The following is a 20,294-nucleotide window of genomic DNA, read 5'->3' on the forward strand; positions in this document are numbered from 1 at the left end:
GTTTTACTATTGTTATCTATGTTCATTATTTGTAGGAAATCTTCAAATATTGTAACCACAGCTAATCAGCCTGCCGCCGTATCATGACCCTCATGAGCCCTGTCACCTCAGCGGCGCCGCGGTCACGTGCTTCCCCGACCTTGTGGCGAATCTGCCGACGCCACTACACAGTTGTGCCCGCTTTTCTCTTGTTTTCGGCTTTAATAAATAATGGGAGGCCCGATAATAATCAGCGCGGTACCCCGGATATCAGCGGCCTGATTTATACTCAATATGATTTTATTCACGTTTGTTCCGTGTGGAAAGTGCGTCGGCAAGTCTATCACGTGTGAGTGTCATGGCGGCGCCCAGTGAAAGCGGAATGGTTACTCCCGCGACCTCGTCCTCCCCGCCGGCCCCCGGGGACAGCACGCTGCCGTACAGTCTGATCCTGGAACACCTGGTGGGAGAGAAGAGGAGGCCGAGAGATGTAATTCCCGGGGGGCTCGGGGGCATCCCGACACCCATAAAGCCCGAGGAGCAGAAGATGATGGAGCGGGTGATGGAGAGCTGCGGCTTCAAGGCGGCCCTGGCCTGTGTGGGCGGTGAGTGCCGGGTCTGCTGTGCGCCCCCAGTCAGCCATAAGGGAGCGTTCACACGGCGCGGTTTCCATGCGGTATAGACTGCGTTGGCGAAGCTTTCGCGGAAATGCGCACTTTTTTTAATTCTGTGGTTTTACGTGACACACATGTTCACAGGTAGCTGAATTGGTGCAGATTTAACCCCCTCAGTTGAATTCCTATTTAAGGGGTCAAATCTGCCGCAGATCTGCACCAATTCGGCTCCTTGTAGACGCACCCTCAGGCCGCAAAAAGGGAAATGCACTAAAATCGCAGCCGTACGCGGGTCCGCACGCCCATGTGAACGTGCCCTGATGCGGAAAATACTGCGTGAGGCTTGCAGGATTGTACTGCCGTGGGGCCAGTCTATCGGTGCGCATGGCAGCGATATTTTACGTCTCATGATGGCGTATCACACGTGCAGTCATGCTGTGTTTTTTTTTTCTCTTACTTCATGTTTACCGCGCTGGCGCCTCACAATGCTGCTTATATACGCCGTCCATATGTGATGGAATTGGGTATGGCGGCGTTGTTTACGTGCCCATAGAGAACCACGGGCTCTCAAGTGTAATACGCGGCAAATTAGAACATGCCATGCATACACAAATGTGAGCGAAATAGCGTAAGGCAGTGTATGTGGCTGCGAATTACCACGTATCACACGCGGGAGCCCACAGTGGAATCCGACCCTGCCCGTGGCAGAAGTGCGCAGTATTTCTTTATTGGGCCTTGATCTTGCGCTGGTGCGCGCCCGGCCTCAGCCTACATTCACACTTAGCGGACTATGGGGCAGATTTTCTGCAGTGCAAAATTCACACCAAAATCCACGTAATTTCATTGGTGCCGATCCGCCGCTGGTCTCGCCCTTCCGATAGAAGAGACGTGCCGCTGACGAGTCTTGGTTTTCCCCGCAGCACAAACAAGGATTTGTAGGTTAGTCAGCTGATACATTCACATCCTGACTGGCTGGTATTACAGTGTCCGTAAAAAGCCAAACTATCAGAATATCACATCGATAATCCCACCCAGGGGCGACTAATATAATATACACAATGACAGAATTGCACTTTTTTTTTTTGGTTTGCAGAAAAAATATATATATTCACCATTCTAACTTCTCTGTTTGAAGTGTCCAGTCCCTAAAGGAACTCTGTAAGCTAAGGCTTTGGGCTGAAAGCCGGTGATCCAAGGAGTCCAGGGATGTGTCATACTTGCCTCCCCCGTCATTTCCCCGGTGTCGGTACTGGAAGCTGCCACTCAGTGCATTGAGCAGTGCTGCGAAGCAGTCCGCCCATTATACAGTTAGAACGGGTGGACTACTTGGCACGCCGCTCAATGTACTGAGTGGAGGCATTCTGTGCTGACCACTAGGGACAGGTAAGTATAAAACGTACATCCCAGACTCAGCGGGTCGCCTACTTTCAGCCCCTAAACTTAGCTTGTTGCGCTAAAGCAGGTGACAGATTTACTTTAACACATTAAAGACCAAGCACCAAGTATACGGCGCTTGGTCCTGGGCTTTAATTCCGACCAGTAGTAAATATACGGCGCGGGATTAAAGCTCGTACAATCTAGCAGGAGTAGGAAGGGTACTTGGCTGTCAGACGCAGCTGAGGACCCAGAGAAGAAGATGGAAGAGGTTTTTAATAGAGATGAGCATGCTCGTTTAAGGCTGATGCTCGATTGAGAATCAGTCTTGTCGAGTAACTGATTACTCGACCGAGCACCATGCGGGGGGGAGGGGGGGGGGGGAGAGCATCAGCCTTAAACGAGCGTGCTTGCTCATCTCTAGTTTTTAGCTACTTCTGCCTTCTCTTTTCCAGGGTATGTAGGGCTCAGTTGGAAGTGGTTCCATTTCTTACACAGGACCCTGTATGAGATCCCCGGTGTGTCAGAGCTGCAGGGTATTAGGAGACTCCTGACCAGCTCTGTCAGTGACTCTCACTGTAAGGGGATGTGTTCTCCTATGGATGCCCCAGTTACAGTGGAAAACGGTGAAATTAAATGAAAAAATAAAGTATGGTGAATGTCCCCCAGAGATCTCACATGACATCATGAGGGGCACAGATGTTAAGAGGTACAAAAAGAAGTTAAAAAATGCAAAAACTACAGAATAAAAATAAATGAATATATATCCATGACCCACTGCTGACCCCAACCTAGACTGTAATCCGAGATGATACAAGTTGTATAGCCAAATGTCGAACCCATTCCTGTACATTATTTTATGTAAATAGAATTCTTTTAAAAAGAGCTATAATATATTTTATTTACATTTTGGACACCTCACACCTTACTATCATAAATCTGGGTGCGTCCTGTAAGTTAAATGTGTCTGGGGAACATTTTCCACAGGCGGAATCTTCCACATTTCGCACCGCACGCCATGATACATTTGATACCAAAATCTGCACGGCTCCATGCAGATTTTGATGTGGAATGAAAATGGCTTAAAGGGGTTTTCCAGCGAGAATACTACTGATGACCTCCCCTCAGGATAGGGCATCAGTAGTTGATCGCCTGGGGTCTGTCGCTCAGGACCCTGATCGATCAGCTGACAGCGCCGCAAATACACAGGGATTGCAATGGAGTTCTCTGCTCCGACCTCTGTGTAGTGGTCGGTACTTGTAACTGCAAATGCAGCTCCGACCCCTGTGTAATTGCGGTGCTGTCAGCAGGCACACAATCGGCTGAGCGGTCGGGGCTCCTGGCATGGCCGGACCACCAGACACTGGGATTAGTCCAGCGGTTCCACATCTAAAGATTTCTCCCTTCTCTTTCAGGTTTTGTCCTGGGTGGAGCGTTTGGCGTTTTTACCGCTGGCATTGACACCAATGTTGGCTTTGACCCTAAGGATCCGTATCGCACGCCCACGGCCAGAGAAGTACTGAAGGACATGGGGCAGAGAGGAATGTCCTATGCCAAGAACTTTGCCATTGTTGGTGCCATGTTCTCCTGTACAGAGTGTTTAGTAGAATCTGTAAGTCTCTATATACACGTTGTTCTTATATACGCAGTGTGATGTCGGCTCTGGTTGCTTCCTACACTTGTATTCACATAGGCTGTGCCGGAGCAAAGTGCACCTACTTTATTGAGAGGCGCGTCTCTGGCTGTCTTGTGCTCCAGAGAAGAAAATCTATGGTATCCATGAGTCAGTCTATAATTTTATGTCCGGAATTGGCATAAATTATAATAATTGTCCTGGGCCATGAAATGCTATGCTCCTCTTCCTAAACCCTGCCCACTTTTCAAAAGGTTGGTGGCGTAAACCAATAGAAAGTCAACTTTTTTTTTTTTTTACACTAAAACCAGAAATAGAATTTTAGCTTCAAAAAGTCCCAAATTTTTCCATAATTGGGATCATTAATTATTCCCAAACAGGGAGAAGTAGGACTGCACAGCAAAATAGAAGACAAGGGTTCCCCTTTTGTAGGATAGGTCGGTGGGGGTCCTAGTAATCAGACCACCACCGATCTATCACTTCACTCATCGACCTGTAATTTGCTCCACTAACTGGACGCCTTTTAGTGTCACATTGAACTGTGCTTTGTCTGTAGGGATGTGCTGGGGATCCTGAGCAGGGTGTATGAAGAAAGATTTTCATACTACACTCCCTGTTCTACTTGTGGCTCTATAGCCATTACATTTATCTTCAATAAACCGCTTAGCGTGTGATAACATTTTCTGGCACAGCCTGCAATGCCCAAAAGTTGATTGATTCTTCTTCCTTTAGGCTGCCTGCACACGCGTGGATTTTTGCTGCGAAATCCGGGGCAGGCGTCCGCCTTCGGGTTCCACAGCAAAGACCGACCATAGCATGCTATGGAAAAGTGATTCTTCCTGCACACGTGTGGAGCCCAATTGCGGTTTCCACTCGTGGAGGACAAATCGCAGCATGCTCTATTTTCCTGTGTTGTCCGCACAGACTGCTTCCATTGAAGTCAATGGAAACTGTGTGAGCCGCAGCAATTGTGGATGGGCTGCAGATTCCACGAGAAAAGCATGAATTAATAAAATCTGTACTGCGCATGTCCAGCGGCTCGCTGCGACCATCCACAGTACAGAAAAGAAGACAGTTATGCAGAGTCACTGGCCGCGTTCAGTCGGACTGCTGCAGGAACCACCATGCGAAATCCGTCTCTGTCGTATACAGGCGGCCTTACTTGTAACATCACCACACTTCTACACTATTCTACCAAAAGTAATTAGACACCTAAACAAAATCAAAAGTAGTATTTGTTACTACTTAGTGGGGCTTCTTTAGCCCTAATGACAGCGAATACTCTCCATGGTATACTTTCTACTAACATCTGATACACTTCAGCTGGTATTTCCCTCCAATCATCTTGCAAACGTCCTATGACAAAACTTCTCGTAGCAAAGATGTATTAGTCTGTCATCTACAATACTACGAGGAGTTTTGTCATAGGACAGTGGAGCAACAGAACAACGTCCTATGGAGTGACGAATCGTACTACGCCTTCGCACATCAGATGGCTGTACCTTGGTGTGGAGGAGCCTGGGGAACACCTTTTACCTGGGTGTGTTGTGCCAATGGCTAAGTACGGCAGAGGTTCCGTTATGGTCTGGGGATCTTTTACATGGCATGGTCTCGGTCGTTGGCTGTAGTAACAAGAACCATGAATACAGCAGTGTACACTGACATTCTAGACAATAATGTGCTACCAATAATGTGACAATACTCTGGGAATGGTCAGCAATACTTCCAACAAGACAACGTGCCTCGTCACACATCCAACACTGTCTTACTTTGGGTTGATGATATTGATTTTCCATGATTGGACCGGCTGCATAGAGTCCCAACCTGAACCCTACTGACCCGGTTTGTGACAAACTGGAATATCAGGAAATATGAACAGCGTCCATCTTCTTTGAGAGAACTCCTCAGACATTTGCAGGATGACTGGAGGGAAATTCCAGCTGAAGTGTATCAGATATTAGTAGAAAGTATACCACAGAAAGTATCCAATGTCATCAGGAGCCCCAGTAAGTGTTAACATGTGTAAATAATACTACTTGTGATCCTTTTGGTAGGATAGTGTAGACCCCTACATACATTGTGCCTCTTGCACAACAGCTAACAACTAAGCCGTTGCCCTCTGTACATGCGCAGAATACCAATCTTATGCCCTGTGAGGCGGTTTATGTCTGTGTTTTAATAGTAAGCTTGTTGTACTTAGTGTCCGTCTCCCCTGCTCTGCAGGAATGGCCCGCTCCCGTCCGCTGCCTTCGGACTGCATTGTGACTAGTAATGCCAGTTATTGGACTGATCTCAGCCAGTAGTCATCTTCATGGCTTCACTATTTCTGTCAGGGTTGCTTCTGGCTTTCTGCTTGCCCCATAATAAGTCAACACACTTCATTGTGACCTTTTAGAGAACCCGCTTATCTCATTGCTGCAGGAAGTGGATGCAGCTGGCAACCGCCAAATGTTTCTTGCATGCAGGAAGGACCGCTAATAAATAAAGTATGACAGGCGCCTGCAGTCGGCGGGCCGCCTGAATGTCAGAAGTGCTCAAACTTCACAGCTTCATACTTGGATTATGTTAGATGCCAGGATGTATGAAAGACGCTCTTACCCTTACCGGTGTCTGAGAAGATGAAGAATAAGTGTTTGTACAAGGGCCAATGTCCTTAAAGCGTCTCTCCGGGCCTGGAGAAACAAAGATGGCGGAGCCGCTTCTCTGACTACCTGATGCTAATGTGTATTAGTATATATTGGTAGTCTAAGACTCTACATGCTGCTCTGACTGGCTGGCACTGGTCATGTGCACAGTGCCGGTCAACCCAAGCAGGTGTATGCAGAAATGGAACAATTCTGGTCCAGTCTCTGCATGCATTACCACGGGCCGATATCATCCAGATTCTGGCATGTTGTTCCTATACTTATAATGTGGGGGGGGGTGACGCATCGCATTTGCATACAAATTGGACAGCATTTGAGTGCAATGCGACTTTTATTTTCTTGTGCCCGTAGGAAATAATGAGCAATTCTCGTCCCAGAAAAGTCCGTTCTGTAAATCCACTCTTGGCTGCTGGTTTTCCGCTATAGATCCTGTATTGGATCTGCCATGTGCTGATGCCCCCGGGTGTTCTATAGCATGATTTGGGACGGGGTCGGATGCTGGGGTTGTGATTTCCATCTAGTAGCGAGGAATCCTGCGGCTGACTACAGCTGTAGGTTACATAACCGTGTAATGGTGTGTGGGCTGGTTTTGTGTTATTTTTAGCGAGTAATTGCCAAACTGAAGAGAGGAACGACGTGAAGTTCCAGGTTTGTCTATAGAAATGTTCTGTGCGCAGTCGCTGCCCACACACGCTGCAATCTCCTCTCCCGGTGCGCTCGCTTCTCTGCCGTATACGTCATGTGACCCACGAACAACTTCTGTATTTTGCAACACACAAAACTTGCATGAGATTCTCTTCTGTGTGAATGTAGCCTTAAAGGTTATATGGTCCACGGATCCCCCATAATGCAGCTAATCTATGGGAAATACTGCGAAAATCACATCTGCAATCCAACGGGGGTCATTGAATGTGGATGTTTTGTATGCATCCCTTTGATGGAGGGCAGTGATTGGCGCTAATTATATTCTGCATGTAGAAACATGAGTGTCAGGATCCTGCTCACTGAGTGATGGGGATAATAGTACTAATGTTTTTTTTTTGTTTTTTTTCTTAGTATCGAGGAAAGTCGGACTGGAAGAACAGTGTAATTAGTGGATGTATTACCGGGGGCGCCATTGGATTCAGAGGTAAGTAGTTATAAAGGTAATAACATGGCACACGCCGCAATCATGACGAATCCTTGGAGACTCGGCACGGCTCTGTGCAACTACTGGTTTTAGTCACTGATATCCATCTTGGGATGTATCTGGTAATGTTTGGTTTCCATTATAAGCAGAGACTATGATATAAGTATAAACAGTGCCCATAGGGACCTTTAACATGTACATTCTGCAACAAAATCCACAGACTTGAAGCCTGCCTGCAAGTCCACATTTTTATTTTGTCCCCTTTCATACTGCGACATGGAAAACAAATCGCGGCACATGCTATCTTTGGGCGTCTCCTCGCCTCGCATCTCCCATTGTTTGCAATGGGTCCGGCGGCAGCATCTACACCACGTGCTAGGTGCACGCAATGCAATGTTTCCCCATTGAAAATAATTAGAGGAACGCTGCAATCCTGCGCCATGCTTGTCAGCCGCGGTGGAGGATCACTACTTTCCTGAAGTGATGCAAGGCGGCCTGTGAATCACGGCCTGATGTCGCACTCGCTTGCGTGAAGTTAGCTTAAGGGTGTTTTCAGATATGCAGAGTATTTCTGCAAATCACATTGAAAGGTCTGGAGAATTCTAATGGGCATGCAGGTATTGCAGCTTCATCTACAGCAATGGTATTCGGCTACATCTTGCGGAAATATTCCCACTGATCTGAAAGCCCCCTTATCCCCTTCCCGCTACAGGACGTAAGTTTATGTCCTGGCTGGGAAGCTGTCCCACAGATGGACGTAAACTTACATCCTACGGATGGCACGGGCTCAGAAGCCGAGCTGGCTGTGACTGACAGTCACCTCCCACTTCAATAGTGGGGATCAGTGAGAACAACGATCCCCACTGTTAGTCCCAATCATGCCACCGTCTGTGTTTATTGCGGTGTGTAAAGGGTTTGCCTCTTTGACATCACCAGCCTGCTGTAATGTAATCGCAGAGAGACGATGGGTTGCTTATGATGGCTAAAAGTAATCATACATTGCAGAACGGCTTCACGAGTTCAGTTCTTCTACAGGGACATAATGGGAAAAAAATCTATCCAGCGTGGCAAAAACCTTAAAAAGAAACCTAACAAAAAAAAAAGAGCCAAAATCGTCTCTAGAAGATCTCCATCTGCAGACTCACGTCTGTCACACATGCTCAGTGTGAACTTGCTATAGTCTATGAAGAGAAGGGGGAAACAATGGAGGACCTGCTAATTCTGTCTTCAAAGGCGAATACCAATTGAGTGGCACAGTTTTGGGCTGTGAGGTCCCACTATAGGAGGCCGGCTCCTCATGAGGGCAGTGTTTGCCCAGTAACCTACTGGAGGTCTTTTCGTGGGCTCTGGCAGCGCTCCCCCTGTGCCCCCTGATGCTGGGTGATGCCCTTCTACGGCTGTGCCCGGCTCTCCCTGTATGACAGCCCGTGTCCTGGTATCTCTCCATGCTCTTGAGACTGTGCAGGGAGACTTCCCAAAACCTTCTTGTGACGCCACGTCCATGGATGTGCCATCCTGAAGGATGAAATTGATTCACAGATTGGTACCCCTGAAGTCTGGCTCTGTTCACACAAGGCGTTTTGTATGTGTTTTTCATTCATTCGTGAACATTAGCAAAAAAAAAACACATCCAAGAAATGCATATTTTTTTTTTTTTGGGATACTTTTTTTTTCCTTCCTTGCTGCATTTCATGAATGTAGCAAAAACGCAGTGTGAATGCAGTCTAAATTTACCTTAAAGGGATTATCCAGGAAAATACTATTGATGACCTATCATCAGGATAGGTCATCAATAAAAGCCTCCGCGTCGACCTCCATGTAGTGACCAGTGCTTGTAACTGCATTTCAAGGAGTCGTGCCTGCAGTTACAAGCACCGGCCACTACAAGGAGGTCGGCGTGGAGGCTTCCGCTCCGACCTCTGTGTGTTTGCGGTGCTGACAGCATGCGCCCGCTCAGCTGATCGGTTGGGGTCCCAAGTCACGAACCCCGGCTGATCAGCTATTTGATGACCTATCCTGAGAAACGGTCACCAATAGTATTTCACTGGAAAAGCCTTTAAATTTTTTGGGGCACTGTATATAGAACCTGATTAGATTTGCTTTTCTTATATCTCCTTCCTGTGTTCTCTTACAGCTGGCGTCAAAGCTGGAGCCATTGGTTGCGGAGGATTTGCTGCTTTTTCTGCAGTCATAGACTATTACCTGCGGTAGAAGCTCTCTGCAGCCAGGTGGCGCTGCTGCACCATGGACTTCATTATGTACTTTAAAGCCCTGAGGACTGAGGACGTCTGCCGTTGTCTCCAGTTCTTCTGATTTTGTACTTGAACCGAAGATATGTTCTTTTACGCAGCCAGAGTTTCCATGAACAGGAGAGAGATCCTTGAGATTATGAGGTGCAGGAGAGGAAACAGAACGTCTATTTATCTGTAAAGAAATATATTATTGTATGTCTTAACAAGAGCTTTATTCATCTGTACATCTTGTATGCTTCTGCGGTAGCATTACAGCTACATGCTAGGAGACTTGTATACCCGGTGTTATGCCTAGTACAGGGCCAGTGGGGAGGTGCATGACTTCTTCTGGTGTTCTTTAGATCCTTGGATCGTGCATCGTACCCCTAGGTCCTGCATGATGTATAACACAGTGTGGACGTTTCTCCTGGTGTGTTTCCTGCCAACAGCATGAAGACTGGTAGCTTATCTTTCCCTGTTTGTCAATAGGGAGATAAGCTGTTAGTTTGCATGCAGAGGCCAGTGCGGCCCAACCCCGCGTCTCAGGGCTCAGCGGGCGGGGAGAGGCCAGTGCTGCCCACCCCAGTGACTTGGGGCTCAGTGGGCAGTAAGAGGCCAGTGTGGCCTGCCCCAGTGACTTGGAGCTCAGCTCCCAAGCCAAACTTCAAAGTACATTTATTCTGAGCAGCAGTGTTTAAAAATAAAGTAGTCCGGAGGACATTAGGCTTCTGTCTGCGGTGCAGGCAGCATAAATCTGGTGACAGAATTCCTTCAATTTCCAAATTTTGCAGAACAAGCTGCTGAGGTCTAGAGATCATCTGACAGAACAAGTTTACAACAGTTCTAAAGAGGCCAATGACCTCCAGTTCTGCGCTCAACCACATCAACCTCCCATCAATCCTGTAAGAGGGTTGTCAGACAGAGCAGTGATACTACTACACGACACTGTTCAATGAAATAGACCGTTTCCAGGTGCTACTTTTTCTTCATCTTCCATTAAACATCACATTCGCTTTATTCACCTGGGCTGTCAAATGTTTAATGTATCCTGCCATCAGAAAGAGCCGCCTAGAGGAGTGACAGACCCGCTGCTTCCAGTGCTGTCCTGTATGGGACAAGGTTTAGTAGAGTCGGAGCACTTGCAGAGAGAAGCCGCTCGGTGAGAGAGGAGTGCCAGGTATTCATGAGGTGCTGCTCACCCCGCTGTCATTGATACTTATCAGTATGCAGTGTAATGGCTAGAGAAGTGTTAATTATGGTGAGCCTATGCAAAAAAAAAAAAAAAAAAGCGCCAGAAAAAGGTGTGATTGCAAAGAAAAAGGCCCCCCAGAAGTGTTTTGTAGAGCATTCCATAATTCCCTATTGACTAATATCTGGCAGCAATGTTTTTTTTTTGGTTTGGCAAAAAAAAAACTACTTTGTAATAAAATGTTTGTGTACAAATGCCGTCAATGGATTTACTCAAACTTGCTGTATACCAGTGTTTTGCAAACTCCGATCCTCACAACCCTCCCCACTAACAGGCCATGATTTGAGGACAGTTAGAGAATCCGCTGAGGGCTTCCCGTAGCAGAAATCCCACTGCAAATACTCCGCAAATCTAAATCGTGCGGCATTCGCTGCGAACTTTAATCTGCGTATTTAAAAGGATTAAATCCGTAGCAGCAGGCGCCCTGATGTGGAGTTAGAAGCGTCAGTTTTCCAAAAACACTGCAGATTGAATGCGGAACTTTTTCCACTCTGTGAAGATTTTTGAAATCTCTTCCGCGTGGCTTGTAAGGTAAATGCTGCGGAATATCCACAACATTTACAGTCTGTGTGAATCCAGCGCTAGGGAGAAGACCGGAGCCAATGTCTGAGGCACCGATACTAATTACATCACCCAACCGATACTGAGGAAATCCTAGAAACCTGAACTGTTGGAGGACTGGAGCTGGGATACAGTAGGCCGTCAATGTATGAGGGGTTGGGAGAGGCTCTACACCAGGGACCCGTCGGCCAGCGGCTGTACCTGCATGTGCACTGTATTTACACAGGCACATGGACTTCTCCATAGGGGCACCATGGCCCCTTCAGATAACCTATCAATCTGTAAGTTTTGGAAAACCTTTTTAAGGCTATACTCACACAGGTGAGTGCATTTTACATCAGTTTGTGGTCAATTTCTAATTCTTAATACATGAATGTAATCCAAGTACACTCTGCTTTTCATGCACATGGAAAAAAAAATACAGACGGTGTCTCAATTGATGTAATTCAAACTGTTCCTTGAAGTCAAGCGGGGTGTGAAAATTAAAGGGATGTTCCTGCATGCCACGTGGGTGCATTCTGTTTTTTTTTTTGTTTGTTTTTTTAAATAACCATATTCTTGAATGGTTGATTCTGGTCAAAGAAGGGCAAAATATGTGAATACACACCTTGACCTTAATGAGTCCGAGTTCTGCCAGTTTAAACTTGGACATTAAAATAGTCCGTGTGAATACGCCCTTACCGGAATACCAGTTTATAGAAACAAATGGTGCAGTGGGGTGTCCTTTCCCATAGCCAGAGGGCGATGCAGCCTGGACCTAATATTCTAGAATAGTACATTTATAGCCAGAGGGCGACGCAGCCTGGACCTAATATTCTAGAATAGTACATTTATAGCCAGAGGGCGATGCAGCCTGGACCTAATATTCTAGAATAGTACATTTATAGCCAGAGGGCGATGCAGCCTGGACCTAATATTCTAGAATAGTACATTTATGCACACATCTCGGTTTCCTATCCAGGCAGTAATATGTGGACGTGACGCACAGTTGTCCCCTTTCTCAGACTACGAATGTGCCCTGGATAACAACCAGTACGCGCTGAGTGGATTCCACCTCTAATGCGACTCCGGCTGGAGTTCCTGTTTGTATTATAGATACACTTTAGGAATGTTTCTCCAAATAGTCACTCTCTTTAACCACATGTTCTCTAACCTCAAAGTAAATTGTGTTGGTTTTGAAAGAGTTGCTGCTTACACTGGACACAAACCAGGCCCCGCTAACAACGCATTACGGCGAACACCTGCAAATGGGCCACTTTATGCAGGGAGCCTGCATTATATTAGTATGACAGGAGTGAGAAAACTTTTTGTACCGAGGACACTTGTAGGTCTATAAACAGCTCGTAGAAGCAACCTACGACTTGTCACACAAAGGTAATTTAGAACTCATCAGAGCTTTCTGTGGCTGAGGCTACACGGTGACCCACACCGTGCTATCAGACATCATTACACACAGTCTGGTGCTTGCATGCAACTTCGGTCAAAGTTTTAAGGGTCTTTTTTTCCCTACTGCCCTGTCATCTGTAGTTGGATTTTTTCAGTAACTGGAATATAAGCCCTAGCTAAAATACATGAAAAAAAACAACACAGCAATACTCACCTAGCCGGCAGCGTGTGGGTCCCTTGCACTGGTCTTTGGTAGGCTGCAGCATTGACATAACACTCTTCCTGGTAATGGGGTTTTGAATACCCCGCCTCCAGCAAGCGACTGCTGTGACTGGATTACGGGCGCCGGTGCTCAATGAAAGAGTCACAGCCATTCAGTGATGTCATTCACTGAATGGCTGTGAATGATTGGATCATAAGCGCCGATGCTCAATCACAGCACTCACTTGCTGGAGGCGGGGTATTCAAAACCCCATTACCAAGAAGAATGTTAGTCCATGCTGAGGATTACACTGTAGGCAGACGGAGACCAGCACGAGGGACCAAGATGCCGCCGGCTTAGTGAGTATGACACCCCTTACCCCCGGAAAATAACACTCTGAGCCTCTTTTGTGGCAAAAATTAATATAAGACAATGTCTTATTTTGGGGGAAACTCAGTAGTTCTTAAAGGGGTTCTGACACGAAAAAAAAAAAATTTTACTCACCTTGCCTGGCCATGTCCTCTCCGTCGGGCATCTTCTTCGATGGCTTCTAGAAGCAGAGCAGGAGCGGTCAAAATGACCACTTCCTGCTCTACTCTGTCCGTCAGCCACTTCCGAGGTGAATGGACGGGCCGCCCACAGCAAGCAAGTCACAAGCAGTGCTTGCTGTGGGCGGCCCGTCCATCCTGGCTGAAGTCGGAGTTCTGCGGATGGGCAGTGGAGACACGGCCTATCCTGACTCCTGTCGGAGGGCACCTCTACACTGTGCATGTGCGGATTCCCGGAGATTGGGGGGGCGGCTTGTCGGAGGATGAAGAGGAGCCTGCTGGGAGATGACCCCGCTGCAGAACAACATCAGAAACAAAGGTAAGTGTAAGATTTTTATGCTTTAGCAGCCATTGATCGTGGGTTCCCTGTATCCATTAGGCAGACCAGGGAACAATGGCTGCTAAAGCATAAAAATCTGATTCGTGTCAGAACCCCTTTAAGGACATTGACTGTACGTCCTGCTGCAGAACAGATTTGTGAGCCAACCGCCTCCCATATTGCATGATGGATGAGTATCAGCCTGTATTTCTTAGAATGGAGGATATCAATAATCCTGACAAAATCCCCAACTCCATTGGCTAAAATGCAGCCCCAAGTTTGTAAGGAACCTCCACTGTGCTTCACGGTTGCCTGCTGGACACATTATTGCAATGCTGTCCAACCCCTCGACGAACAAACTGCCTTCTGTTATTTGACTCCAGAGCAGCTATTGCCATTACTCCACACCCCAGTTCCTGTGTTTTTGTGTATTGTTGAGTCACTTGGCTTTATTTCTACATCATAAATATGGCCTTTTGGCCACAATTCTTCCATGAAGACCACCTCTGGCCAGACTTCTCCAAACAGTAGATGGGTGTACCCGGGGCCCACTGGTTTCTGCCAGTTCTGAACTGATGCTACTGCTGGATATCTTCCAGTTTTGAAGGTAAGTGTGCATGATTTGTCTTCCATCCGTTGCATATTTTTTGGCCGACTACTGTGGTAACAGTCTTCACCGTTACCGATTTCTTTGTGCTGCTTCAAAAGAACTTGAGCAGCACATCATGAAACCCCGGTCTGCTTTGAAAATCTTTGCTAGAAGAGTATTTACTGATGCAGTAAAACTACCTTTTATCTAGTTGCTGTGTTCTGTCTTGCCATGGTGTATGACCTGTGACATGAAACTGTCTTCCACAACCTCACCTTTGCATAGTTTGGCCGTTCCTCGCCCAGTTCTAAGCCTCCTAACAGCTGTTTTGTTTCAGCTAATGATTGTTTCAACCTATGATTATACCTGTTTGGTAGAATTGGTTAATCATACAGCTGACTATAATCCAACAAAATCCCTGACTTTGTGCAAGTGGACCTAGAAGAATTGGTGCGGTTTTGTGGTCACACCAAATATTGATGTGATTTAGATTTCCCTCTTTTTCATTCACTTTGTATTTTAATTGAAAAAATAAACTATTAACGCTCCTATTTTTGACAGCATTCTCACTTTCCAGCATTTTCCCACACCTGCCTACAACATGTGCACAGTTCTGTATATTTCCAACCCCTTGACTACCTTGTATGATCCCAGACAGTAATGTTCGCGAAGCTCTTGCAGCCTCTCCTCCAATACTGACCGTTCCTTGTAGAACCTGAGCTTTATTCAAGAGAAACCCGCAATCCTGTTTTGTAAATCTTTTTATTAACTAACATTATCATTACTATTTTTGCTCTGTTTCTAGCATCATATTAATATACATACAAGGCAACAGTACAGACACAAAATAAAAATATACAAGGCGTCTTTTTTTTTTCATCCCTTGAGTTTTTCTTTTTTCCTTGGGCTTCATAAATACAATATTGATGCAAAATAAACCCAAACTCCTCCAACAGAAGTCCTAGAAAAACTATTTTTCTCTGCTAACAACTGAAAAGCGGAGTGCAGATGGAACGTTCTCTCGTTCCTTTATGTCCCCCAGAACAGTAAGAAGTTCATTGTGCAGTTTGTGTGACTAGACGTCACATGGATGGATCGGATACCACGGAACGAGGTGGCTACTTATAGGCAAGCCCAATGCTTGGGCAGATAAAGGCGTGGGGGATGTTCTACACCGTTCTGAAAAAAATGGCGACTACAGATGAATGTGGAGAATACCAAGATGAGACACACAAGTAGGAGTTTATAATAGAGAACGTAAAATAGATACCGGTAGGTGCTGTTCAGTTAGACGAGGGTTTCCCATCCCGGGGGCCGGAGAGTCCTGCTGTTCCTCGGGTCCGGTTAGATTCACAAGGAGCAGCAGAACTTCCCCAACAGAGATGGGAGAACTAGTAAGAAGCATGCAAAGTCAGAAGATCCCGACAAGAAAGCTCTACTAAGACCCGGGGGCTGGCAGAGAGTCAGTGAACAGCTTTGACATGGAGGCAGATGTTGGGGTCCCCTATGGTAAGGAAGCGTAGAGGCACTACTTTGCTGGCCTGCAATGCAGTTGGTTACTACAGCCCTTGTGTTTTTAAGTTGGGGTATGTATGTATATATATATATATAAAAAAAATTTTTACGCACATCTCTATACCGTAAAGGGTTTAGAGTGCATTCGCACTTAATGGATTTGCTGCAGCGGAAGATATCTGCACCATTTGGTGTGGATTTCTCAGTAGATCCACCACCTGTAACTGCACCCTTATTGGTCAATCGTGGCAGATCATTATTATTGTCTGTGTTTAAGGGACTGTTCACACATCACTCATTTGATGCAGATCTGCAGCAGATTTCATCCTTTCAATTGAATTCAAATTGAAGGGTGTGGAAATCAGCGACGTGTAAATGCTCCCTAGAAGCACACATTTTGCGTTTTTAATCAATGTCAATTATTCTCAGTGATAACTGTAAAGCGGACGCACATTTTTTGGTGCCTTTTGAAACAGACAAGACCAGCGGCGTGTGATAGCGGTCTTAGGTCTGTGGATTGCTTCTGCTTTCCACTGATGGGATCCGCTCCTGGTTTTGGCAGCAGATGTACAGATGTAGCGCAGCCAGGTTCCTGGGTAATTGCCTTGTGTAGTAATTTACTAATAGAGTATTGCAGCATGGAGAGGTTACATGTAAGCCTGGGAGGGAATATGAATTGGCATTCACATTTGTTGGCCCTGCAGCATCCATTATTCTATTTCTTCTATCACTAAAGTTTATGGACTCCGTCTTCCCAAAGAGAACTGAGACATTTAGTAAATCCTGGAATGATAGACATTTCTTTCTCTGAAGAGCCGGTCTGCTGGTAGTAACCATCGTTCCGATTTCCCCAACCCAGAAAGTATCGTTCGGTGTAAATGCATGCGCCGACTGAACAAGAAGTCTTTCCCTTCTCGGTCGTCGTCCAGTTTCTGGATGCAATAATATATTGTTCCATGTAAACGGCCGCCTGCTTACTGTGAATAGAGGCTGCTGACCCGACCGATCCCCAGAAGCTCCGCCTCCATTCGCCAGCAATGATCATCGCTGGCACGACCTGTTGGGGCGGCCCGTATAAATGCTCTTACGTATGGATTGCGATGCTGATATTCATGTGGAAATCATCAGTAGATTTCAGTCATTGCAATGAATGAAATCCATGGCGTTTCTACAACAGGTCGGGCGTGCCGCAAATTTGAAAATCCGCTGATTTATTTTTCCTCTGTGAGTAAATTGAGTTTGTTAGGGCGCCGTTTACCAAGGCCTAATGTCAATTTACATGCAGGGATTTCGCCGATAGATTTCCATTGCAGAATCCCTGCGTGCCCGTGGACATGGGGAGTATGCTGTCATTTTCCTCCCCTGTCCAGACACTGCGGGTCTCCCTTCCATCGCGGCCCGATCTGGCGGATGTGCGCAGTGTATACTTTTTTTTTTTAACTCCTGCTCTCCCGGGTATCCTCGGCACAGCGCGAAAACAGCTGCGGGTGTGCCGCAGGTACGGACAGCTTCCATTGATTTCGATGGAAGCCGCGGGAGCTGTCCGTGCATGCTTTTAGCTGCCCTACGGATGCTAAAGCATCCCGATGGGCGGCAAGACGCACGGATCCCCCGTGTGGGGCCACACACAGGTTTTATAAATAAAATCTGCACGTGCACATTGGGCCTAACACTGCAAAGTTTTAGGATGGATTCCTCCAGCCAAAATTCTGCGGCCGGTATGCAAAGTGGGAATCAAGTTTTACGGTTTCCAATTGCAGAGGACTAAAATGGGTAATTTGTGAAAAATCTATATTTAGATATTTCTCAAAACTGCAAAGCTTTTATTTTACAGAATGCATCAAGATGATTCATATAGAAAACGGACTGCCCTATTTATGTGTATTGGGGTGCAGTTTTATTGGTTGTCATTGGAAACAGTCGACAAGCCCTTGTCAGACCCATGCTCGTTCACATCTGCATTAGTGACTTCCATCTGTTTCATAGCCCTTCTGACTGCGCTATTTATTTGTACCCCTAAAAATAATGGAACGGAATCAAATTGAAAGCATTCCATTTTTTTTAAAGCAATCAGGTAAAAACCAGAAACCCCTAATTCCATTTTTCTGCTCCAAAAACAACAAACAACTCAAACGGAAATCATATGAACGAGGCCTCGGCTAAGAGGTTACAATCCAAGGGGGAGAAGCAGATCATCTTCGAGCAGAGCCTGGTGTAAAGATGACAACCCAGCATTTAAAGCACCAGAGGAACTTCTGTGCAGACACTGAGCCAGCAAGGGGTGCTGGACAATGTTAGCTCTGAAGGCTGTAGAACTTCCAGATCAGGATATGTAACACAATGTATCTCTACTTTTAATGGACGGTAGCAGAACTATTGAGGTGAATTGCAGAGCGTGTTACGTGTCAGGCTAGAGTAAATGCATCCGGCCCGCCATATACCGAACCTGCAGGAGTCTACAGACACTACAGCCTTTAATACTAAACTCAGTAGCAGGCACATGTTCTTCTGGAAACTCCAGCTGGAACGACTGATGACTTTACCAGCATCCACGAGGCATTAGAACCAGCAACAGTGTAGTTCTGCCAGATGACCCCAATTGTTTGCAGTTCATCATGTTCTCAAGACGACATTAACATTTATGAAGTCATTAATATAGAAACCAACTTCTAACACTGCACCATGGGAAAACGGAAAGTAAAAGGGACGGATCAAAGCACAGAATCACGGCTTATCTGAAAACCCGACACTAAACAGAGATGTATTCCTTCAGTTCTCAGCTGCCGGAGCGTCAGACAGATGGAACATCGGCCTCAAACACAGTTAAATGACATTACATTTAAAGGGGCACCAACGTCAAAATAAGCTTACAGAGAGGATCGAAGTTTTCTCTTTCATCCCATAGTGATTCCAAGTATTACAAATGTGTCAAATCCATTTTTCGTCCTCCTCCCCCTTTAAGTGTGAGTAAGGATGTGAAGGGTTTGGGCCGGTACTCCGCCATGTCTCATTTAGAGTCCAGGCAAGCCCTCTCCCATTTATCTTATGGCAATGATGGACCAGTTTTCCCAGCCAGACTTCTAGAAGGCTGTTCTGTACATTGCAAGGTCTTGCAGATTTTCTCAGGCTGTACTTACACGGGCGATAATAACGTGTGAGTTCTAGGCTCGTCAATTTAACTAATCCATTATTTTCAATGGTTAGTTTATAGGAGTGAGGTTTCACTGGCAGTGCAAGATAAAAAAAAAAAGTTGCATTATATCCTTTTTTTAGGCGATTCCTTTGCAGGAATTGCCAATTATTCTATATGAGTGCCCAAAAAACACATTGCCCTCATCTATATATGCAGTTTTGATGAGTGTGATGCATTTTTTTCCCATTTTAACTACTGAAGGCAACTTTTTTTTCCAAGCACGTGAAAAACACATGTACAGTAATGCAAGACATACATCTTTTCGATATGCATCACAGAAACCTGAAAATTACAGGTTTCTGAGTGCAATCTAGGACAGATTTTCTCGGACCTGTATCGCACTCACCCGTGTAAATACAGCCTCAGTCATTTAGAGGTAATTCCTCTATTCTGTAAGCCTCTGATAAAATGACTGAAGTAGAGTTTGATAACCTCCGCATCCGGCTACGCACTTCGGACTCGATAACTACGGCATCAAGTGGAATTTCTATATATGTAGCATTACAGGATCAAGTCCCAACATGGGAATGAAGTCAAAACTTTGCCTAAGTTTTTCTTTTTCTTCTTGGATAGGTTTTCCTTCATTCCCATGATGCGATCCAATATCATGTTTGGTGTTCAATGCACAGCACCTACCTGCCTTATAAACTACTTACGGTACATGCATGCCACAAGTGCTGCTTCAGACAGTCCCTGGTCCTCCGACTACAGTCCTACTGATCACATCACTATAGAGTTCTCTAAAACTGGGGGGGTTCCAGCTGCGGATGATAAGATGTGACCATATTGCAGCCATCTGAAACTGGCCTAACGATGCATTAACAGTTTTGGATAACAGATGCACAAAATAACCATTTTATGGATCTGGATCTATTTTCTGGCTCCAAGTATAAAAACAAAAAAACAAAAAAAAAAACACTTTGCACTTAAAATATTGGAAAAAAGGGACAATAGAAGAATTTTGTGCTGCAGTTACAAAAAGTTCTAAAAAGAACCCCCAAATCTGTAATAAAAGTGACCATAAGGCTCGCCATCCAAAGCAGGTTTTCACTAGGAACCTCTGCAGAACTGACAGTATTACAATGTATATCCTATGTAATCGACCAAAAATATACAAAACACATAAA

The 20,294-nt window shown here is 45.8% G+C and overlaps 1 protein-coding gene across 1 annotated transcript; it reads left to right on the top strand.

Annotated features, from left to right (window-relative positions):
- The first annotated feature begins 329 nt into the window (after positions 1-329).
- TIMM22 (translocase of inner mitochondrial membrane 22) lies at positions 330-11,897 on the top strand. Its single transcript, XM_066599535.1, has 4 exons — positions 330-584; positions 3,383-3,579; positions 7,302-7,374; positions 9,509-11,897. Exons 1-4 carry the CDS (start codon positions 338-340, stop codon positions 9,583-9,585), a joined length of 594 nt encoding a protein of 197 aa, XP_066455632.1. The 5' UTR covers positions 330-337; the 3' UTR covers positions 9,586-11,897.
- The last annotated feature ends 8,397 nt before the right edge of the window (positions 11,898-20,294 follow it).

This window comes from Eleutherodactylus coqui, chromosome 4, assembly GCF_035609145.1.
Source record: "Eleutherodactylus coqui strain aEleCoq1 chromosome 4, aEleCoq1.hap1, whole genome shotgun sequence".
NCBI lineage: Eukaryota > Metazoa > Chordata > Amphibia > Anura > Eleutherodactylidae > Eleutherodactylus > Eleutherodactylus coqui.

Coding starts and splice junctions, on each gene's coding strand:
- TIMM22 (XM_066599535.1), top strand. CDS start 338: ATGGCGGCGCCCAGTGAAAGCGGAATGGTTACTCCCGCGACCTCGTCC. Junction 3,580..7,301: donor CAGAGTGTTTAGTAGAATCT/GTAAGTCTCTAT, acceptor TTTTTTTCTTAG/TATCGAGGAAAGTCGGACTG. Junction 7,375..9,508: donor GGGCGCCATTGGATTCAGAG/GTAAGTAGTTAT, acceptor GTTCTCTTACAG/CTGGCGTCAAAGCTGGAGCC.